The 24,618-nt window shown below is 43.4% G+C and overlaps 1 protein-coding gene across 3 annotated transcripts in view; it reads right to left on the bottom strand.

Moving 5' to 3' along the window:
- efl1 (elongation factor like GTPase 1) overlaps positions 1–24,618 on the bottom strand; it is a 119,829-nt gene that overhangs the window by 59,751 nt on the left and 35,460 nt on the right. For 2 of the 3 annotated variants that reach the window (XM_079284718.1, XM_079284716.1), the window contains 3 exons: positions 21,573–21,688; positions 20,003–20,163; positions 7,817–7,952 (listed from right to left, as the gene is read on the bottom strand). In XM_079284718.1, the coding sequence (XP_079140844.1) occupies positions 7,817–7,952; positions 20,003–20,163; positions 21,573–21,688 (413 nt within the window). The remainder of the gene's footprint in view (positions 1–7,816; positions 7,953–20,002; positions 20,164–21,572; positions 21,689–24,618) is intronic. The other variant, XM_079284717.1, reaches the window with a different exon arrangement.

The following is a 24,618-nucleotide window of genomic DNA, read 5'->3' as shown; positions in this document are numbered from 1 at the left end:
GTGACCTTTGACTGCCAAAATCTAATCAGCAGATTGTTTTATTGCGGTTATGTTCAAAAGCACGAATAAACGCATCCATACAAGTCTGAGGGAAGGTACCGGATCTTGAATGAATGAAACTTCATCCAGCTGTGGGCTGTCTGTGTCTCCACTTGGTCACTGAGATAGATAGCAGAGACAGATAGGTCAGATAGCAGCACACAGCAGAGGGACAGAGGAAACACAAACACACAGAACGATGTCACAACCTGTCCGGTGCTGCTTTGTATCGCTTTATATGAAGAGTGCCATGCCTCAAACCTCGGTACACCGAGGAGCGTGACAAGCGGGGGTGTCGGCCTGGGAAGGAGACCAGGCTGCACAAGCTGCTTATTGGCTGGGGGAACACAGCACAATAAGAAGGAAAGAGAGAGTACAGACAGAGGGCAGGGTCTCTGCAGATACAGATTCCACCACACACTTCGAGTGGGTCACAAGTGATGATTGAGATGGATTATTTTTAGGTAATTGTAGCTTGTTATATCTTTAAATTGGTTATTACTTTGACAATTGAATGACTCTGCATTAAGAAAATAAAACATGTATCAAAGCTTTCATCTGATGGCTTCTTATACTAATGTGTGTTCAAGTACATGAACCACAATAGTACAGTTTAGAAGTATGAAATATCTGCAAACGTAAAACAACTCAATGTACACATTAGATATTACCACATGAACAAGAATCTGTTAATGTATATCAGTGTTACTGACCATTTGATACTGCTACTGATAATTTGTTCCTGTCCCTCCTCTAGTGCTTATTCTGCTGTCTCCTGTTTCATTGTCTACTACAGTCCTCACGTTGTTCTCCACATCTGTAAAACACTGGTCCCTGGATCCCTGCGGTACTGTTGCAGTCAGCCTCTGCTCCTAAAACAAGTGAAGCATCCACTTTCACTCCTCACTCCCGTCATCTACCGGCTGTGTTAATGCTGCATGCCTGCAGCGATTGGCCCACACGAAGAATGAGGGCAGGCAGCCAGCAGTAACACAGCGTGAGAACACAGCATGAGAGGGAGCCATGAAGATACTCATTATGGCTGATTGCTCTGAGATATCAGTGATGCTGTGGGATGAAGTCAGCCAGGCCCTGAATCTGTCTGAGACCAGGTACGCTGAACAGAGGGGAAACAATGGAGGTGAGCAGAAAATAGGCCAAACCCTGTGGGGCTCTGCCGCCATGTTCTACAGCCATCTGCCTGCAGCCAACACCCGCGCACACACCCGCACACGCACACAGTTGGGTATCTATTTAGGCCGGCGACTTTCTAATTTTACACCGCTCAGAGCTGACCTGCCTCCAGCCTCTGGAGTTTTCTCCTACTGATCAGCAGATGGTTAACTCAGGACGACTTTGTGACAGACAAGTAAAATCACAAACACTCATTACCACTCCCATTGCCTAATCTACTATGACTACACATTTTACAAGTACCATAATTACTATCAGAACCACTGCATGACGGGGTGAGGCTGTGTGCAGACTTGATGTAGGACATGAAAACCCGGTTTTTTTTTTTTTTTCAAGTTTCCACACGAATTCACCTTGCAGGTTAAAGTCATTTTGAGATAATCGGCCTCGCCAACAAAAGACAGCCTTGTCAGAGTGTCTGCTGTGGAACCAAGTTAGAGCTCCCCTTGTAGGAGGCTCCACTAGGCAGACACTAGACAGCTAACACCTGGGCCACACCACCTACCTGAGCAGCGTGCGTGTGTGTTTGTGGGTGTGTGTGTGTGTCTGTGTGTGTAGTGGAACCTCTTGGTTTAATTCCATGGCTCACGTTAACAGGTTAGAATAGCCACAAAGCCAGGAGGAGGAGCAGCAGTGCTCAGAGAGTGGCTCCCTGTATCGCCTTCAGTTCCACATGACACGTGCAGTTTACAAAGATTGACAGAGAAAATCATCTCAATCATCATTCTCACTGTGTAGTATTGTGAAAAAAAGGCTGGTCCTCACTCGAATTTCAATTCTTAATTTTTATTTATAGAGGACTGCCTGCATCTTTTCTTTCCTCAAATATAAAACCAGGAGTGTTTAACTCCAGTACGTCTTGGATAAATACTGGACTTGGTGAGACTGCCTATGATTACTTTGCACCTACTAAATGCAATGAATTCCAAAAGATATTCAAACGTCAGTGTCTCATCCCACTGGCCGATTTTTTACTTCAAACGATCTCTGTGATTGTCTCTGATGCCGTTTGGTGCTGATGTCATCACTGGGGACCACTACTGTAGCAGGAACTACCACAGAGGAGGTTCAGAGAAAAACTGTGAACACATACAGGTCAAACACATTATATCATCTTTTCATCTTGTTGTGTTTCTACTCCAACACACTTCTGGGGAGACAAAATCAAGACAGACATTAAGCCTAACTGGGGGAATCACATGGGAGGATGTAAACTGTTGCTGATTTTGTATGAACTCTGCAAGAGAAGATCATGATGTGGAGTGACCGTAAAGGTTTTAAATTATGTTCTTTTCCTTTGCTCTGGCCACACATTTGCTGACAAAGACTAACTGACTCGTTAATGTGAGCTTCAAAGACCTGAGACTATGTTTGAGGAGAACAAATCTAGAGCAGCCAAGTTGAGAGAGAGACAGTGAAGGAGAAAGAAGGAGAGGAGAGGAGGGGGTTGTGAGGGAGGAGGACTGATGAGGTGGAGAATGTGTCACGGCCTCGGCTGGGACTGGAAACTGTGTCAAGGACGGCAGAGGAAGAGCCTGATGAAACGGGAGCATCAGGGAACGCCACACAATGCGCACAAGTAGGCTAGATGTGTAGCAATAGTGGCCCAATTCAGTTTCTCTTCACATCAAGGTCAATTCATTCAGCAGCAGCAGCTTACTCAACATCAGACAACACATGCATTATGCCTTAGAGACAAAACAAGACTCAATGTAGGGATTCTGAACTCCCTTTGCCAGCTTCCTCTCAAATCAAGACCAGCACTTATACATTAGTAATACAGGAACATTGTCTGGTAGTTCAGGGGAAAAACAATCATGGGTACCATTTTGGTACAGTATAAAGTAGAGATGAAAGTTGACAATTATGAGAGAAAGATTCATTTTTTAATTATGAATCCAGCCTCGGTGTCATTGTGAAACACGGCCACCGATGGCCATTCTGGAGCTTTGGAAATGACACCTGTCCATCAGGACTCTAACCATCATTCTTGACATCAACACTTGCCCACGTCAAGTAAACGGTGCTTTACAGCAAGTGGAACGCCTCGTGCAGTTGGTCGATGGTAGGTGAAAAATAAATGTGGTCTTCATTGGGCGCTGATAATCAGTAAAATATGCGATGAGGAGATCTGCATTAATGCTTTCTTGTCGCTGATCCCTGATAATTCTACATTGCACACAACAAATCGGCAGGAGGAGAGCTAGATAAGGTTAGCTGTTAGCTGTTAGCTGTTAGCTGTTAGCTGTTAGCAGCCGGGTGGCAGCACAGTCCTGCTGATAATGAGGCTAATGTGCGGAGGTTCCATTTAGTCAGATTATGATGTGCTCAAGACCCAAACAGTAAAAATGAGTTTTGGACAAAGGTACATTTTAAAATGATCATGATGTGTTCAAATGTAATCTTATAGAATGTAGTTTTTGGTAAGAAACTTGAATAAATCCAGTTGATTGAAGGAGATGTTTTAACATTCATATAAAACAGATATTAGAGATGAATTATGAGCTGTTTAACATCCAAACACTAGCTCTGAGCAGCTGATAATACATCATTAAAACTACTAATATCCCCCAAAAATGTTCAATCAAAGCAAATAGTTACATTCCAACCAGGTCATAAAACAGTCCCAACATGAACTGCTCCTTAAACCACGATCAGCCCAAGCAATGCAGTAGCTCTAATTAACGATGCAGGACATGTGCTCAGGTTGTTTCGGCATGTGTATGAACACATATATCATGTTCTCATTCAGAACGTCCACCATGTGTGTTTTGCTGCCTTCTTATGCATTTGTCCGTGTAAACTGTAGATGATGAGCACAGTGTTGAGGAGTGCGTTGATACTTTAATTCCATTTCCCAGTAATGTTTGGGTATTTTTTTAATCACACTGGATTTTATTCCCTGTGCTAATATAAACCTGGTGTGTAATTTCTCAGACAACCAGCTGCCAGTGCCTTCTTCAGGGGGGACCAACAGATCTGATGCTGGTCTCGTGTCCCTACTGTAGGTGGGACTCTTCTTTTCATTTTGAAGTCTTCATATGTCAATGTAACAGGGAAACCAAAAGCATCACTTTTGCCATAGTTGCCTGTCTCACAACTGAACTGCACCACCACACTCTCCTACCAAAGCTGTCGCCACAGGTGTTGCTTTTTCAGGGACTTATATCCCAAACATTCTGGTTTTTAAAACACAGTTGAACCAGCCGGTTCTCAGCCCCAGTGATACAGAAGGAACGCTTTAGTGTCTACATGAAACACACCGGGCTTTCATGAAAATACGATGTTAACTCATACACATCGTAGTTAGACGCTCAGAGAAAATGCTTCAGTGTAATAGGGGTGCAACGGAAACCTCACGGTTCGGTTCGGATCACGCTTCGGATCAAAGAAAAGGGGAGGAGACAAATATAACATTGCTTTCCATTTGTTAATTAAAGAACTTTAAGAATACTTAAAGAAAGAACTTTGGGCTATAGTCTTACATAAAAACATCTTCAAACAATATTGAAGATGTCCAATTTGAAACTAACAAGTAAAGTACAAGTAAATAACAAATAAAATTAAAACATTCAAGAATGCTAAATTATGTGAGTACTGTTTCAACTGAACTGAACTGCTCGGCAACAACTTGGGTCTATGTTTACTTCCTGGCAGGTTGTCATTCAAATACACTGCAATAATGTTTACCAAAGACTCTGTCAAGACTTTATCATCACATATCATCTTAATAATAAACAATTATCTTTTCTTCATCTGACTGGTCTCTCCTGATTGAACTATTGTTTAACTCCATCTGTGACATATTCCAAAACTCTCCAGAAACTGGACTGTTTTTTGTTACTGCTGTTTCTGAAGGTCCAGGTCTTATGTGCAATTTCTGTTTTTCCCCCTGCTACCAGTCTCTAGGCCAAAGCCATCTTGATCTATCTCCAAAGAAGAAAAACCTATACAACCAGGCTAAAGAATCACCAAAAGTCAGCATCAACTTTAACAGAACTCTCCAAGACACGGTGTCACTATTCATGATGAGACCTGCGTTGCACTGACATGAACCCAGCTGGCCTCTGCCATGTGGTTGATTTCAGTAAAATCATTCAGTCAGTGTTCTGCTAAAGATCTAGGTCACTAGTCACCGCTGGCAGCAGAGAGAGAGGCCTAATGCAAAACAAATGTTGAATCAATGTTGAATCAGCATCATTCTTCTTCCCTCCTCCCAGAGGACTGACTTGGAAGAATCGAGCTGTGGCCGAGTCTCCTCAGACAGCTGCTTCACATTAGGCACTGATGATGAGAATTTGATGTTGCCCACGTCTTCAACCCCTGTGACAAACTGCTCACCACCAAAAACCATCAAGGCAGCTGTGTACTCTCCCTCAGCTGCAATCACAGATAAATCCTGAAGCTGGTTGGGTGTATGCTACTAATGGAAACCAGTGAAGAGAATCAAACAAAGGACTGTGTTAAGGTAGTCTGAGAGAGAATCAGCCCCAATACATGCCATTCTGTCCTTTTTGGGAAATACTACACTAAACTGTTCAAAGATCTGCCAATTTATTGTTTATTTTTTATCAGCAAAGAAGCGAATTATGTTGAGGGATAAGCCGAGAGAAAAAGCGCCGGACATTTCAACACACATCTGGTCTGTTCTGAACTTCTAGAGGTGCTTCTTACTGCTCTGCTGCTCTCTGTATTGCAGTTTCATAGCAATGTATGCTACAAATAGTTGAACATGTCATTGAAAAACCATAAATGTTGTTAGATCAGCCTAAACAACAATCAAATGCCTAAAATGCAACTCAAACTAATCAAAACCTTCCCTTCACTGGAGCTAAAAGAAGCAGCCCATCTTCTGAAGAACAGACCCAGCCCAAAACGTTACTGCTATCCACACAGACCAAAGAACCACTTTGCTACATCACTATGTACTGTGAAGAGACCTGACCAAGGCGCCAACTCACTGATCCTCTAAAAGACACCATGAGTCAGACGGCACCGTGCTGTGATTGTTTATGAGACGTCACCGTAAATATGTGAGCTGGAGGCGTCTCAGCAGACTGTGATCTGATGTGGTTCAGCGAGAAAGAGAGTCAGATCTTTAGAGTTCGGAGTGTGCAGCCTAGTGCAGCACTATTATTTCATTAAGTGGAAATCTGTTATGCATTTAAAATGAACTTTTCCTTGAAAAGGAAGAATGCCTAAGGGAATGGTAATATGCAGCCTTTTGCTTTCTGAAGAGTTTTATTTTCTTTGTTGTTTAAGAAGGGGTTTTACATATCAGAGTTCAAGTTGAAGCAGCTTGGCTTGTGACGGTGTCAGCCAAAGATGGTGCCAGAAGAGAAGGAGGGGAAAAAGTGTTGTAAGACAGGAGCATGGAGAGCGACATGCAGCCGGGTCCAATCGACTGTAAGCACGGGAGCTAGAGCTGGGCGGTATACCGGTTCAACCCTCTCTTTTATTTGTCACAAATATTCAATTAATAAAAGACAATGGAAGTAAATTCATCTTTTTTTAAATTATGAATCATTACAAATATGCTGTTTTAAAAATAGCAGATAGTCACTGTGAGAAAAAAAAATCATGTATGAAAAAATGTTCGAGATGATCGTTTTATAATCGCATCGCAGCCCTCTGAATGGGAATGGAATCGTGAGGTGCCTAGAAATCCCCCCCTAGTCCGCAGTCTACTTTGGATAACATTGTCAGTGAAATAAATGTACTGTAATGTGTATAATCAATTACCCTGAACACATGAGAGCAGGTTTAAAAGAGCAGAAACACATGTGTGATAGTGGTAGTACAAGCATCAGTACTGATAAGAGTGTGGGACACGATATACACCATTTACAAATAAACTACATCAACAACAGGTGACATCACCACGGTTGTTCTAGATTTCTGTCTAAATGGTCTCAATAATATTTTTTGTTTTTCTGTACTGCAATTTCTTGTTACTTATCAGCCGCTGATACCAATATATTTGTTTCAATTGGCCAATATTATCGACAAAACAAAGAACGTTGTTTGATTTACTGCCTTTTCCACTATATGAGTGTGTTAAATGTCCAAACCACCTGTCTACCACAGAATGTTTGACAGAATAGATGGTCTTCGGTAAGGTGGTGTCAAATCAGTGTGCTATGGTGGATTAGTCTGTAGGACCACTGAATCTCCAATTCTGTGATTCAAGTAGGTATGCTGTTGTCATCAGTGTAGTAGAACTTTTTGACAATAAAGATTCGCTCATACTTCAGTACAGACACAGACAGCGGTGGACTTTGACAATAACAGTAACATACTGTAGGCAGCAGTGTTCCTCAAATCAGTAGTAGAACGTAAGATGGCAAGATCATGACAGCAAAAGTAACTCCTTCGCTCTTCGTTGGAGAACAATTTGTGTATTTCCTTAAAACAAATCCTAAAAATGTTGATCTCGCATAGCCTCTCTTCGAAAAAAGACATTGCAAGCACCATCAGCACACTCACCTGATTTCAACATCGCTACGCAGGTGAGATTACAAACTAAAGAGAGGAACAACAAATTGAATGCAATAACCAGAAAGAAGAAAGGGAATGTACTTACCCAGGACATTTCCTACAGGCACCTCCTCCAGCTCCTCTAGCTCTCTTCCCATCAGCAGGTAGAGGCTTTCCATGAAACAGCAGGACAGATGAGGCACCTCAGTCACACAGTCTGAAGCACTGACATCCTCTGGCAGCTGGCAGAGAGGAGACAAGCAATGAACATGAGGAGCAAAGAGGCTCACAAGGTAGCACTGGGATCACAATGCATGGACAGCTAGTAGATATATTTCTCTTGTTTATTGTATATTCTATGAATGTATGTACGAAGAGAGGAATGTGTAACCGGAGTCAAATTCCATTTATGTGCACCAATAAAGCTGATTCTGATTCTGAGATGTAATGATTTCGTGGCTCAGATGATCTGCGTGTATCAAAAATGCAGATGCTGTGATGTAGAGGTAATCGTTGCTTTGGCAGTAAGCACCACAGCTGCTGCTTTGTTGATGGAGCTCCATTTCCTCTTTGTGCTTTGCATCCTGGGACGGTTTGGTGACTCATCAGCCTTTTTGTGTTTGTATTAGAAGAGCCTTAGTGGGCTAATTGTGTGATTCAGCATGGTGTGGTAATTCCTGTGTTGTGAATACTTGGTAGCTCGAGCTTTATATGCCTGTCAGCCAACTTTGTTGCATACGTGACGACAATCCAGTCGTCTCAACTTGTAGGAAATTTAGGTTTAGAAGTGTGTTAAGAAACTAGAAAATGCATTTGCTGCTGAAAATGCGTTGGAATGCTGAAAGCTGAAATGAATCTCAAAAACATTGCTGAAAATAGATATCCAATTTAAAAAAAATTGCAAAAAGCTGAATAATTCAAAAAGTTGAAAGATTACAAATATGAAGTTATATCACCCCTCTCCTGAAAGAGCTGAACATTTTGATATTCGAACGGTTTCTGTAGCTTAAAAGAATTCCAGCAGTGGTGATATTTGTTGTAGTAGTAGTAGAAGTATTATTTGCAGTATAAGTATGAGTAGAATTTGAATAAGTACTAGTTGTAGCAGTAGTGATATTTGTAGTAGCAGTAGTAGTAGAAGTTGTCGTCGAAGTATTTGTAATTAGAAGAAGTAGTAGAAGTAGTCTTATCAGCAGTCGTACTAATAGCTGTAGTAGTATTAGTACTGGTTATTAGTACTGGTAGTAGCAGGAATAGCAGTATTAGCAGTTGTGGTATCAGTAATAATAGTAGTGGTAGTGGTAGTAATAGCAGTAGTGGTAGTAACAATATTTATGGTAGCAGTAATAGCAGTAGCAGTAGTAGTAATAGTAGCAACAGCAAAAGTTGTAGTAGTAGTGGTAATACTAGAAATATTAGCAGTAGTAGTAGTTGTCGCAGTATTAGTAAGAGCATTCATTATTTCAACAAAAAAAGCCTAATTTTGAGCGAAACGTTTAAATACAGTTAATCCATGAGGCTTTTATTTTGAAAGGGTGGGACTGGGTGGGGGAGGGAGGGGGAGAGGAGACATAATCATCGTGTTTGACACATAAACAGAGGTTATTAAATGACAGGCTTCATCACAAGCAGTTCAGTTAGAATTCACTCTCTGGGGCTTTTATTTTGAAATGGGGTGTGGGGTGTGGGGGAGAAGGGGAGAGGAGACAGAATCATAATGTGAGATAAACACAAACCGGTTATTAAATGACAGGCTCATCACAAGCATTTCAGTTAGGATTCATTCTGTGGGGCTTTTATTTTAAAATGGCGTGTGTGTGTGTGTGTGGGGGGGTCCTCTAAAAGTCTCTAAGACCTGAATGACTGTATGAGAAAGAGACAGACAGGGAGAGAGAAGAAATAATTAGTGACAGAGAGAGAGAGAGAAGAAATAATTTGTGAGAGAGAGAGAGAGAAGAAAGAATTTGTGAGAGAGAGAGAGAGAAGAAAGAATTTGTGAGAGAGAGAGAGAGAGAGAGAGAGAGAGAGAGAGAGAGAGAGAGAGAGAAGAAAGAATTGTTGGAATGCTTAACAGCATTCCAACAATGAGTGAGTGAGAGAGAGAGAGAGAAGAAAGAATGAGTGAGTGAGTGAGTGAGTGAGTGAGTGAGAGAGAGAGAGAGAGAGAGAGAAGAAAGAAAGAATGAGTGAGTGAGAGAGAGACACCTCTAAAGATCCCTAAGACCTGAATGACTGTATGAGAGACACAGAGAGAGGGAGAGGAGAGGAGTGTATGTGCGCTTGTGTCTGTGAGTCTGTGTGTTTATAAACATCACTAATTGGCTCAATCGCGAACACCTGTGTGCCTGAAGCCATTTGAAAATATTCTCCATAGAGATCCTATTGAAAAAATAAAAAGCTTAATAATTCAAAAAGTTTAAAGGTTAGAAATATAAAAAGTCATAGCACACCTCTGGTGAAAGAGCTGAACATTTTAATAGTTGAACGGTTTCTGTAGCTTAAAAAATGAAGGAGGAGAAGAGGGGCACGGAAGAAATAGAAGAAGTTGAATAAAGAAACAGGATAACAATAGTTGTTCTTAATTGTTGGAATGCTTAACAGCATTCCAACAATTAAGAAATCATAATTGGAAGTGTTTTGGAGTACATAGATAGAAGTGATATGTAGTTAGAAGTGTATCTTAGTATTTGTAGCAACGTTATATCTATGTTTGTGACACTTGTAAAGTTTTTGCCAAAAGTTGCAAATCCTTCTTTATATATGTGTTGGGAACTAAAGGAGCGTGTTTGGGTTATCAGCATTTAAGAAACTGAATTCTTGACATCAATAGAATTATTGATGTATGTAACAATTATTAATGATTATTAATATAAACGGGGCACCACCCTGCGAACAGGGACCAATAACCAAACGATAAAACTAAGTCTCATAATTAGTAGTCACTCATAATGTCAATAGTCTGCGTATGACTATACATTCAGTGACAGTGAAGGTTTTTAAGTTCGAGCACAGGCCACTACATACAGTCTTATCAAATACATATGCACAAGTAATCACAGACGACTGCTCCTGAAAGTATAACAGAGTTTATTGAATCAAAATAATAAATGATCAAATCAATTAATATTGCAACCAACAAACGTTATCATACAATTTTATATGCCTAAACTAAAGAATGAATAAAGTGGATGAGGGTGTATGTCTGTGTGTGTATGTGTATGTGTGTGTGTGGGTCTGTGGGTGAACAGGAAGGAGTCTTACAGCTACGCTAAAGACTACAAAGATGGCGGCGTCGAGTGACGCTGGCCAAAGGGGAGGGGCCTTAAGAACTACAGCTAGAAACTACAAAGATGGCGGAGTCGAGGGACCCGGACAAAATGGCAGAATGGGGCTGCTGTACGTAATTCACGTTTGCCTGGGCAGCACGTGATGTGAGGCGCTCGTTTGAACGAGGTTCCCCAGGGGTAGAATTAGGAGCTGTGTGTGTGTGTGTTTTTGTGAAAGGAGGAAAGAGAAAAAAGGTGGGGGCTCATGAATCAGACTTCTGCGCGCGGTGCGCGTTGTAGTGAGCCTGAGTTGGCTGGCTCTATCACGCATAAATATACCGCTGTCGTCTTGAGAACTGCCGGTAACTTATGCCGTGATAAACCACGCACCTCAGCTCACTCACCGAGTCGAGTTAATGAAAAGAGAACTTCCACACGGAGTGGAAGACAATGAATGAAATTAATCCCAAAGAAACAGTCATAGTTGATACACAAATACAGCGGAACTTCTCTGTTCCGTAATGATTGCGCAATATCTCGATATCACGCGACAGTAATTTAAACACACAAAAACACGGGAATATCAACATATAAATGGATGGCCTGAATTAAACTTAAGTTAATTTAAGCTAAGCTATGCCCAAATGCCAAGAATCTTACTTGTAGATGCTTCGTTGCAACGTTGGAGGGTTCGTGAGCAAAGTTGTCCTTTTTCTTCGAGAGAAAGGGGGGGGGGTGCTTCTCAGCGCGGCGTTGAGCTGGCGCTGTTTCGGTCTGTCGTGGCGTGGCTCGGCTGGAGCAAACGCAGACGTGATCTGTCCTCGCGGCAGGGAGGGTGATCTAATTTCGGCTGACGGCGTGGTCCGTGCGTCTTACCGGGAATCGTCGGTGAAGGAGGGAGGCGTTGTCGTCTTTCCTTCGCCGGAATGTGTGCACCAAAAGAAAAAGAAACAAAAAGCGCTGAACTGATCGCTGAAGCAGATTCGTTATCGCGGGCTGTTTCATCCAGCGAAATGGCTTGTCAGGGTTTGATGAGGGGAGAAGGGCAGTTGTTTCCTCGTGGCCAGCGTTGTGCTGGCGGGGAAAGTTGGTTCTTCTGTGGCCTGGACGGGGGGTGTCCGGGCGAAGAGAGCGGTTGTGTGCCTCCTAACTCAACCGAGGTCGAAGGGGGAAAAGCTGGTTCTTCTGTGGCCTGGACGGGGGTGTCCGAGCGAAGAGCCTTGTGTGCCTCCTGTTACCCCGGAGGGAGAGTTGGAAAAGCTATGAGGTGGGGGCAGCAGAGAGTTTTATAGAACAGTGGCCGAACCACAGGGGTCCTCGGGTCTCTTGGCTCTCGGCCAATGAGATTGCCGCGGTTACCATGGTTATTTGGGGGGGGGGAATTCACACCTGAGTGTGAAATCCCTTTGCTCTCCTCAAACTACAAGTCAGGATGAGACCTGTGCTTGAAACAGTGAAGGCCTGATTGTCTTTGTCCACAGCACATGTTTAAGCCACATGGTCAGAGCCCAACATCCCCCCTTTGTTCTGAAGAGCGAGATGTTGGCTTCGGTCTTTAGAGCAAACCAAGGGCTGGCATGTGCATCCATGTGGTGGGGAAACCTGAAGAGGTGAGACAGTCCAAGTGTTCCTGAGACCAAAAGCAGTGGTTAAAACAGGCAGTGTTCATTGTTCATAGAGTTCAAGGTTCATAGTGGTCAAGTTCATGGTGTTCAAGTTCAGAGTTCATTGGCATCTGGGCAGATGACTAAGGTGGCATCTGGGCAGATGACTTTAACTACTTCTACCTACATCTACTATCATACACAATTCAAATCATAGGTGAGCAAAACATTATTCCCAAATAATTCAATCGCTATTATGATGTTGTGATAATCTAGCATTGCGGCACAGTGTCAAAGAAAGTAACAACCCAAATAAACAAAACAAAAGACAAAAGAGAGAGAAGGAAAGAATAGAAAGACAAGAAGCAGGTGAGGGGCAAACAGTGGTTACTGGTTCAACTCCTAGACAGGACTGGAGTCCGTCGGCGGAGCAGTCGTAGGTTGGCTACGTGGTGTTATGAATAGGAGGGAATCCAGTTTAGTCTGTCGCTTCTGGATCTATTGGTACATGATATGTGCGTCTACCTCTCTCTAATCGGTAGATTTAGAGCGAGTCCTGTGTCTAAGTTTTAGAATCTATCGATATTGGAGTTGCGTTGCCAAGACTATAGGCCAGAGGTACCTGTGAGGGTTGCATAACAGTAGTGGTAGCAGATTTACAGATTTCTTAGCACGGCTAGTGTGACTAGCTAGGCTGGTCTCTCGCTGCTCCAGCTGTTGACAGCTGAGCCTTCTCGGATGAGGTCCTGGGTTAAATCTGACTGCTACGGCAGAGGTTATGTCCTCTTTGGTGACTTCTGGTAGAGTCTATAAAGCATGCAAAGGGTTCTCTATGAGAGTGGAGCATCAGTTTACAGTCGCAATGATTTGTCAGGTCATGCAACTGTTCTGGTTGAAGTAGGCTGTGTTAGCGGTTAGTGCATGTCTACAGGGTGAGTTGGAGCATGCAGTTAAACGTTAGTAGTCAATAGTAAGCTGCCATTCTGCCGGTTGGTTTCGGCACTGGCGAGATTAGAGTGTACTTCCTGTGAAGTGCATCTCTCTAAGTTTCTGTTGTCAGAGATCCCACCCCCCTCGCGCTGTTCAAGTGGCGAGGGCGGATATCCCCACGTTACCGTCAGCACTCAGGGAAACGTCGCGAACAGTTTCACTCTGGAGTGTGTCATGGCGGGCTGGTGATATCTCCCTCCCCCCACCCTCCTAATTAGAGATGGAGACAGGTCCGGCGCACAGGTCAAGTTCAGTTACCTACGGCACTGGCGACTTGACAGGCCCGGGAGATGACTCGGCTGAAAGAAGGCGGTGGCTTCGTTGAACAAGCTGGAGGTGGCTCATGCTGACAGAGCAGGAGAAGAAGGCTTATTTGACAAAAGATCTTACGAGCTAGGGTGCTCGAAGGGCGCTCGAAGGGCCTCTAAGGTTGTGGCACCCTAGAGGTGTATACGAAAAGGTGGGGGAACACATGAGGCTCGTTTCTGACCCGGAGTCGGGTAGAGCAAGAGTGTTATGACCCCCCAGTAAGACTGAAGAATATGTATAGATATATACATAACGGGCATTGCCTTTGCGAACAAGGTCGCCCAAGAAGGTTGAAGAACGAGGTGCGAAAATGGGAGTGGTCGTTTCCGGAAGTGTGCTGCGTTCTCTTCCCCCCCCCTACCACGTCGACTTGGCAGCAGGGGGAAAGGTCACTTGGCTGAGTCAGGTGGGCTGCGAGTCAGCGTTACCTGATGGGTTGCCCTTGAGGGCGTCTTTCACCCCCCTGGTTCCGTTGGTCTTTCGACCGCCAGGGTCGTCTGTTCCTCGGGGGTGACCAGGGCTCGCTAGGCCAAGTCCTCTCGTCGTCTTCCGACGCTAGGTCGGAGTCGCTCGACTGTTGGATGCCTAAGACTATGGCGGTGTCTTCGTACCGATTTGTCGGCCGTCCGCATGTCTTCCATGCAAGTTGCGCGTACTTCCTAATCTCTGGCATGGTGAGGTTACTCGTTCTGCAGTGCATAGTAACAGCGTATCTCACGTTGTCGTGGAGATTGTGCAAGAATAGCGACTTGAAGGCATGGTCTTCTTCTAGACCTGGGGCGTTACGTCCTTGGAAGTACGCAGATCTCAAGCGCCTGAAGTAGTCTCTCGGAGACTCTAGCCTTTCCTGGGAAATGGCAAAGGCGCCGAGGGTGGCAGAAGCTGGGTCGGTGTACAGGGAGTACTCCTCCCTAAGGGCGTGACAAAGGGATGAATAGCGGTCGCGGATGCTCGGCTGGAGCGTTTCAATGAAAGCGTGGACGCTTCGCGCAGTGGTTTTCCACACTAGCTTTAGCTTTCCGCGCGATGAGGGGCGCGATAGGTCGAGGAGGCAGTGATCGATCTCCCTAAGGTAGTCATCGATGCTCGAGTCGTGATTATCGGGATTAAAGCACTCTACGTCTTTTGCCAGAGACTCAATCTGTCGAGTGCGCAGGCCTCCAAGGTTGATGGGGCCTGGGCCGTCCGAGTCGTCTGAGTCTCCATACTCGCGATGGTGGTAACGACTATCATCCTCCCTCCCTGAGGGGGATGGGGTCAGTTCTTGTCGCGCGCGTGAACTGCGTGGAGGATTGCGTTCGCCTGAGGTGGTTTTGAAGCCACCTGGGCCGTCTAGGACCTGGTGTTGGTCCTCTCTCCTCCTGGTTGGGGAAAGCGTTTTCAAGAAATGCAAGGTGGTTCGGGTCTCGGGGAATGAGGGAGCCGAGACCAAGAAATGACTGGGCTGAAAGGCTCGATAGGGGGTAGCAATACCTACCGGGGTTGCTGGAACACCTTGAAGCGCTTTCAGTTTGTCACCACTCTCTGATGCTTTAGAGAGTTCTAGGTTGACCTCTCTGAGGTCACTGCGCAGGCTACTATTTTCTGACTGTAGGGCTCTACAGTCACGTGACAACTCCTGAACCTCTGTTCGGAGTGTCCAGATCTCGCGTTGCTGCTCGTCGCTCTGTGCCCGGGTTCGGGCAGCTTGCAGCTGCATTTTCTGATGGTAGATGAGCAGTATTTCGCCGATTACGTCCTGAATCAGGCGCTCTCTGTTACCTGCTGGGTTATTTACATAAGCCACCAGCTGCTCTAATTGCTCGTCGCATAGGACAGCAGTGTATTTTGCAAAGTACTCTCTTTCCTTTGCTGTGAGTCCGAGGACATCAGCCACCGCATCTCGTAATGCGGTGTCTTCTGGAGCTACAGCTCCAGGAATGGGGGATTTCTCGTCGCTCATTCTCTCTAATGAGTGCGACTCCCAATGGTTGTTAATTCCCTAGTGTTAGAACGGAAACTGTTAGTGTTTACGGTTCTCAGTGAAATGTCTAGTTCTGTAACTTAGGATTTCTACTGTTAGGTGTTAATTACTGTTAGTGTTACGGTTCATGCAGGCGCACAGTGAAATGTCTAGCTCTGTGGCTTACGTTTCTACTGTTGCTGCTCTGAGGTATCACTACTGCTTTGCAGCCAGAGGTGTGAAAATGCTAATGTGGTTTAGCACTTTGGGCCTGTGACAGCTGTGTGTAACTTCTTTGGAGGGATTTACGAAAACAAGCAAGGTATTACAAATAAACGATCAAATCTACTACACAGCTGGCTGTTAGTTTAAGAAATGAAACGAATAATTAAACCTGGAAACGAAATAAAATTTCGAGAAGGGAATTAAAGATTAAGATTAAAAATCTGGATTTAAAATCAAAAGTTTAATTACAATAAGACAAGATTTTGAAGATCAAAGCCTACCTATTTTGGGAAATAAGTTTCAGGAATTTGGATCATTCAAAAGAAGAAAAAAAATAATTTTTCGAAAAAAATATTTTTTTGGAAAATTAATTATTCAAAATTAATTATGGATTAATGTGCATATATACTGTAACAAAACTGGAATAACGTAGCCTCACACGGGGCACCATTATGTTGGGAACTAAAGGAGCGTGTTTGGGTTATCAGCATTTAAGAAACTGAATTCTTGACATCAATAGAATTATTGATGTATGTAACAATTATTAATGATTATTAATATAAACGGGGCACCACCCTGCGAACAGGGACCAATAACCAAACGATAAAACTAAGTCTCATAATTAGTAGTCACTCATAATGTCAATAGTCTGCGTATGACTATACATTCAGTGACAGTGAAGGTTTTTAAGTTCGAGCACAGGCCACTACATACAGTCTTATCAAATACATATGCACAAGTAATCACAGACGACTGCTCCTGAAAGTATAACAGAGTTTATTGAATCAAAATAATAAATGATCAAATCAATTAATATTGCAACCAACAAACGTTATCATACAATTTTATATGCCTAAACTAAAGAATGAATAAAGTGGATGAGGGTGTATGTCTGTGTGTGTATGTGTATGTGTGTGTGTGGGTCTGTGGGTGAACAGGAAGGAGTCTTACAGCTACGCTAAAGACTACAAAGATGGCGGCGTCGAGTGACGCTGGCCAAAGGGGAGGGGCCTTAAGAACTACAGCTAGAAACTACAAAGATGGCGGAGTCGAGGGACCCGGACAAAATGGCAGAATGGGGCTGCTGTACGTAATTCACGTTTGCCTGGGCAGCACGTGATGTGAGGCGCTCGTTTGAACGAGGTTCCCCAGGGGTAGAATTAGGAGCTGTGTGTGTGTGTGTTTTTGTGAAAGGAGGAAAGAGAAAAAAGGTGGGGGCTCATGAATCAGACTTCTGCGCGCGGTGCGCGTTGTAGTGAGCCTGAGTTGGCTGGCTCTATCACGCATAAATATACCGCTGTCGTCTTGAGAACTGCCGGTAACTTATGCCGTGATAAACCACGCACCTCAGCTCACTCACCGAGTCGAGTTAATGAAAAGAGAACTTCCACACGGAGTGGAAGACAATGAATGAAATTAATCCCAAAGAAACAGTCATAGTTGATACACAAATACAGCGGAACTTCTCTGTTCCGTAATGATTGCGCAATATCTCGATATCACGCGACAGTAATTTAAACACACAAAAACACGGGAATATCAACATATAAATGGATGGCCTGAATTAAACTTAAGTTAATTTAAGCTAAGCTATGCCCAAATGCCAAGAATCTTACTTGTAGATGCTTCGTTGCAACGTTGGAGGGTTCGTGAGCAAAGTTGTCCTTTTTCTTCGAGAGAAAGGGGGGGGGGTGCTTCTCAGCGCGGCGTTGAGCTGGCGCTGTTTCGGTCTGTCGTGGCGTGGCTCGGCTGGAGCAAACGCAGACGTGATCTGTCCTCGCGGCAGGGAGGGTGATCTAATTTCGGCTGACGGCGTGGTCCGTGCGTCTTACCGGGAATCGTCGGTGAAGGAGGGAGGCGTTGTCGTCTTTCCTTCGCCGGAATGTGTGCACCAAAAGAAAAAGAAACAAAAAGCGCTGAACTGATCGCTGAAGCAGATTCGTTATCGCGGGCTGTTTCATCCAGCGAAATGGCTTGTCAGGGTTTGATGAGGGGAGAAGGGCAGTTGTTTCCTCGTGGCCAGCGTTGTGCTGGCGGGGAAAGTTGGTTCTTCTGTGGCCTGGACGGGGGGTGTCCGGGCGAAGAGAGCGGTTGTGTGCCTCCTAACTCAACCGAGGTCGAAGGGGGAAAAGCTGGTTCTTCTGTGGCCTGGACGGGGGTGTCCGAGCGAAGAGCCTTGTGTGCCTCCTGTTACCCCGGAGGGAGAGTTGGAAAAGCTATGAGGTGGGGGCAGCAGAGAGTTTTATAGAACAGTGGCCGAACCACAGGGGTCCTCGGGTCTCTTGGCTCTCGGCCAATGAGATTGCCGCGGTTACCATGGTTATTTGGGGGGGGGGAATTCACACCTGAGTGTGAAATCCCTTTGCTCTCCTCAAACTACAAGTCAGGATGAGACCTGTGCTTGAAACAGTGAAGGCCTGATTGTCTTTGTCCACAGCACATGTTTAAGCCACATGGTCAGAGCCCAACATATGTTTATCATTGAAGTGTTAAGCCATAAAAGACAGTCATTGAATGTATTTAGAATAGTAAGGGACAGATAGATTTCTAGACAGGCAATTACTCGTCATGCCCGTGCGAGGGTCCTGCGAGAAGGAGGAGCCAGCTGGATTTAGCCAATAGGAACATTTTGGGATGTTTTTCAACTATGTAAGGCGGGGGAGAAAGAACTTCCGCCCTCTTGCTCCGGTTCCACTGTGTGGGTGTAACGCTTTCGGGGTGAGCGGGTCATATTCGATGTAACTGTAGATAATGTACTTCACTATGCGACTGTTTTAGCTTCAGAAGTATTAAATACTTTTTTTATAATTGAAACCAGCTGACTCTTTGGAAAGGCTGGTCTCCCACAGTTTAAGAGGCTCTCGAACTCCACAAACTCCAACTCCAGTCTGTCATCTAAAGTTGTAAACAATAGCTGGTGCAAAGAAGAGAAAGTATCATGGGAAGCTCAGAAATACAAGGTGGCCAAGGCGTACACTGATCCTCAAACCAGGAACACACAGCTGACCGCTCCCTCACATCCACCATCCATTGTTAACATGTCTGTCCGTCGCACATCTCCTGAGCTAGTTTGTGACAGTTTAATCTAGAAATATTTTTTTCTGGAGATATAAACTGCAAACACGTGATTCTTTGATTCGTTATTCATAATTGGAGAACTGATGTCATATCTGTTCTAAAAGAAAACTGCTGTGATTCCATTCTCTTTCATCAGCTCCCATGAAATTCTGTTGGTACTGCTCAAGTAGCATGCCTTAAACACCTCTGTTTGTTACAGTTAGGACTTCCAGACTGAACCATCCAAACAGTGTTGTTTACTCGTTGCCTTTTATCCAATGTGGAACACAAGGGAAACATGGTGCAGTACATGTAATGGGTTCTTGAGTTAAAACTGCAATTATTTAACTCACTGTAATAAAAAACGAATAATTAGTTAGTGTTAGGCTAGGGCAGTTTGTTATTTGCAATAAGATGCCTCTTTTCATCCTGTTCCTACTCGTTAGTCATTGTTTGTGACAAAAAAAGGTAATTCAGCTTAGCGCTCCAAGCTCATTATCGATTAATCTGGTAATTATCTTCTGAATTAATCGTTTATTCGTCTAGTCTATGAAATGGTCTCTAGTCCAAACTCTAAGATACATCAGCAGATGTATGAGACATGTGAGAAGCTGGAACCAGCATGAAGGACTGGACTATCAACACTACTATTCATTTGAAAGTCACTTCCAGTTTGTGTGTGAAGAGGCAGTGTTAGCAGACCAGAGCTCAAAGGCAGCAATGGATGATTTGGTTTTCCACCTGAACTACAGGTTTGAAACAAACTATGGAAAACCTACCGAATTCCTTAACAGAAGAGATATTTTGGGCCTGAAAAGTGAAGCAACTTAATATTTACAATAGACCTGTACATTCCACAGAGAGAAGTACTATAAAGGTTGATCTATAACTGTGTTTACCATGCTGAGGCCCTGGGCGGGGTCATACTTTGGTCCCAGAACAAATACTCTCTGTCCTTTCTTTACCACTCCGCTGTAGACCCGCGCAAAAGCTATGAAGGTCTGCTGCTCCACTTCCTCCTCTGGCTTTGATTCTTTCAGTGGCAGACTCTCCATCTTAGCTGACAGGGAGTCAAAAGATACACAGAAAGTGAGACTCAGTCACAAGGAACCATCTCACTTGTACATTATCTGATGCTGAATGCTCGATCTTCTTCCTCTTCTCAGGTCAACCTAAAATAAATATTTGTATATATATATATCAGTGGTGGGCCGTCAGGGCCAGCAAGGCCTTTTCTGCTGGCCTAAACAGAATCACAAAGTTATAGCTATTTTATAATTTTTCATAAATACACTACATGTATTGTAATTTATTATCTTCCATTATCTTATTTTCTCATTGCACAGTTACTGTCTTCCTCAGTTGCTCTGCTTCCAGTGCAGCTTGTTTTAAGTAGAGCTTTTATCCAATCAGATTTCACCTCTGTGTCTCTAGGTAAGAAGAGAGGCCCGAGGCCTGCAGACTGGTGGGGGGGGGGGGGGGGGGGCGGCAGCAGCAGCAGGAAGTGACGCCACACAAACACAGCTGTTCACCGCTCGCTGCCCGGTTCTTGTGTTAAAAATCTCCACTTAATAATAAAAATAAAAACTGCGTGAACGCGCGATAAAATAATTGTCTGCGTTAATTAATTAATGCGTTAACGCGATAATCATTTAAAAAAAATGCAATACATACTGAGCACAAATAGTGAAGAGATAGAACTGCTAAAGGGAATACTGCTGTTGAAAAGCACCTTATTGGTTTAACGTGTTTGCAAACCGAATGTTATTGCACTTTTGTTCATATAGCAGTACTTTTAAAATAAAAGTGCACAATACACTACTTTTGAATTCATGATTGAACTTTGCACATAATGCGTTTAATCGCAAAAAAAATGTCATCGTTGCCCAGCACTAATATATATATCAATCTATATATATATACACATAAAAGTGGTAAAAAATGGCACTTAATGAAAGGGTTAACATTCTGAAAAATGAATGAATGTTTGGTAGTTATGATCCGGACTGAAGATAATATCAATATATAATTTCATGGGAGTTTTTGGACTTTTTGTCCTTGAATGACATCAGAGCAACATGTACAGAGTGAGGCTCACGGGTTAAGAGTGAAACAATGTTAGCTGTGTTCTAAGATCGATCCATTTAATCATTAAAATCATTTCATGAAAAACATGAAAATGGAATTATCCAGTGAAACATCTGGCTGTGTTCGTTTTAGCTGGGTTTGACTAAGAGGGCTAATATGCCATGGATTCCATTCTGCCAATACCTGACTCTTTTGAGCATTTGATCCACCCTTTCCACACAGCTCTCTGTGAAATTCAATGATGTAACAAATAGAACAAACCGTCAACTACTTGCATAGTCAGTCAGAACCATTGCTACTCGTCTTTTGTTAAAGTGTGGTGCATTCATAGAAACAAAAAATAGATGAAAATTGAGGGAGAAAAATGAGAGTCAAGCTTACCTGTGTCAAGTGGTGCAGGTGGGCCTTCCTGTGGTGTCCTCTCGGAGGACATCCTGTCAGCATGTCTCTGTCTAGCCAGCTCCCTGCGCTGGGACATCTCCTCCTGGGACAGCGGCCTGAGAACACATGAACACACACACACACATAAAGTGAAGGCTGTAGTTGCTGCAGGTACCAGTGAGAAGGTGAAATACAATCCACGAGGTCCAGTTTGACCAATGGATTATTTTCGGTCTGAAGCCTTGTCCGATGCAGTTTGTGCTGGAGTCCTGAGTCTATGAGGCTTCATCGGGTGGCTCAGACTTTTCACGCAGTGCTAAAGTCAGCATTGGCCCGCTAACATTATGCTGATTCCAGGCTTCCCAGTATCACAGAGCTGGCAGACTGGCTGCTAAACAAGTTCACTTTCGAGGATCAGATCATGGAGACGAGATGTTCATTCTGGATTTGACCTGACTTCATTCAACTCACTCTTCATCTCTCATTAGGCACACCAACCCTGTGCTACCTGGAATGACAAGCCAGTCATGAAATAATATGTCAATCATCTAGGGGTGTCCCTGACAAACAACTTTCATTGTTCAATCTGATTGGCTAAGTCTTTTTTATCGTCGACTGATCGTTGCATCTTGTTGGTTTTTTTCTTGCTCATTGATCCCTGTCTGTTTAATCCTTATGTATCTAAAGAAAAATAGTAAAAACAACACGCATATTAGCCGAGTTACATGCGACTATCCCTCAGCCTCTGTTTCAGAATAATGGGCACCGGTGCTTGTTGTGTGTGTGTGTGCATGCGTGTGCATGCGTGTGTCTGTGCACATGTGCTGGTGTTGTGCTGTCCGTAGTACTGAAACAGTTATCCTTCTTGCTGTTTATGGTTGTAAATAGAACATTAATGTCATGGTATGAAGTGAAGGGATAGTCAACGAGAGAGCTGCTTCTATACATCTATATAAATATAAATATATATATATATAAATATATGTGGTGCTTTTATAGTTCTGTTCTTCTGTGAGAGAGAGTTCATGTGTGTTCTGTGAAAAAATGTGTCCTTTGATTTTGAAACAGTGCTGTCATGTTGTTATTTAGTCCTTCTACTTCGAGACTATCGTCAAGATGCAGCTCTGATGGTCCAGTAATGTAGATTTCATATTCACAAACAATAAGGAGATTGATTGAGAGCACGAGTAATTTTCATATTATATTAACAGTATTATTAATAGGCTGATATATATACCACAGTAGGCTATATACCATGATTTATTGGGAGAGACCAAGCCATTCTATGTTAAATCACACATTCAACACCCCCATATAGCCAGAATGGAATGATCCTTTGTTTCATACCCACAGATTTCTACCACTGTGATGATTCAACTGTGAGACAGTCGAATCAGGCTCTTTAGCTCCAATCATTGATAGTCAACTCTTCGAGGGTCACCCTTACAACCATTTGTCACAAAGTTCAGAAGTTTACCAACTACAATTTAACGCCCACTGTCTAAATCAGGGGTGTCAAACTCATTTCCACTCTGGGCCACATCAGCATCACGGTCGCCCTCAAAGGGCCGGTTGTAACTGTAAGACTGTATAACTGTAACTACTCCCTAACATATTGTTAAATAACTCTCTCTGCATTTGATTATTGTTTATTCAAGTGTAAAAATATTGTACATGCAGTTATATAAATGAAAAATTATATTTAAACACATTTCTGTTATTATAACATAAATCATTTTAATTTAGCGTTAAGAAACCCACATTACTCTATCAAAGATCAAACTATTAAAGAAACTAACAAAGACAAATATCAAACACAAGTTATTACATTAACTTTGTTCAAAGCTGTTTGTTCACCTCTCTGCATCACTAATGTTCCTCCCTGTCGTCGTCCTGTGCATGGCAGCTACATCCAAGAGCTGCTCACTGAGAGTCAGGTCTGATGAACATGGATAGATGATGTATCCGTGTTGTCTGTGCTTTCATCAACAGTTCATTACAAACACAAGTACCTGCTCGTCTCTTAGCTAGCTGTGTTGTTAGATTGCTGCTAGTTCATGAACTCGGTCTGCGATGGTGTTTCTTCACAAACTGACATTTGTAAAAGTCTGTATCTGGTCGGAGCACTGCTCACATACCTTCAGCATGCACTGGGCTGTAGCTGTGTGAATATATTCTGCTGTGATTGCAGTCTGCCTTTTAATTCTTGGACAGTTTGATGTTTTTTTGGAGGCTAAATTTAGCTCCGTGTTTGGTGTCAAAATGCCGACGTGAATTGTATCCTTCATCACCGACACGCCTCATAACACAGAAGACAGACCCGTTGTTCTCCTTGAAGCACAAACATGTATTCGCTTTCCCATCTTTCATTACATTTTCTTCCCTCTGCATCAATTTTTCTCTTCGTGGACATTTTGGGATTATTTGTCGATCTTTTTCAACTCAATCACTTGTTGGAAAACCGCTTTACGAGCTGTTCCCTCTCCTGTCCACCTGTTGTGATAGTTTTAATGGCGGTAAACAGACAACACCCTATCTCATAATTTCAACTTTCTATCTCATAATTTCGACTATGGGGATACTTTTATTTTCAAGTCTAACTTTTAATTTTTTTCCCAAAAATAAAATAAAAAAATCTTTTTTTGCTGGCGGATTCGCGGGCCACATAAAATAACGTGGCGGGCCGGGTTCGGCCCGCGGGCCTTTAGTTTGACATATGTGGTCTAAATGAACTGATGTGAGACCATGCATTCTATCAGCCTCCCTATACTGTACAACAGGAGTGTCACTGCCTCTCTGACCACAAACCATTTCTAAAACATGGACTCTGTTGCAAACAGATATGTGCCGCAGGGGAGCTGTAACAACAGAACACAGCAATATTTTGCTTCATGGCCTGATCCTTTCTATATGTGCCGTGTGGTCGGAGTGTTGTGTGTGTGTGTCTGTTTCCTCTTCAAAGAGACCACAGTGACGACAGCAACACAGCTGCCCACAAAAGGCCTGAGTGACGGCATCCAACACATGATGACAAACCACTTAAAAC

Source organism: Melanostigma gelatinosum, assembly GCF_949748355.1.
Source record: "Melanostigma gelatinosum genome assembly, chromosome: 2".
In the NCBI taxonomy this organism is placed as follows: Eukaryota; Metazoa; Chordata; class Actinopteri; order Perciformes; family Zoarcidae; genus Melanostigma; species Melanostigma gelatinosum.
Note: the sequence above shows the minus strand (reverse complement) of the source record. Positions and strands in the feature narration are given on the sequence as shown.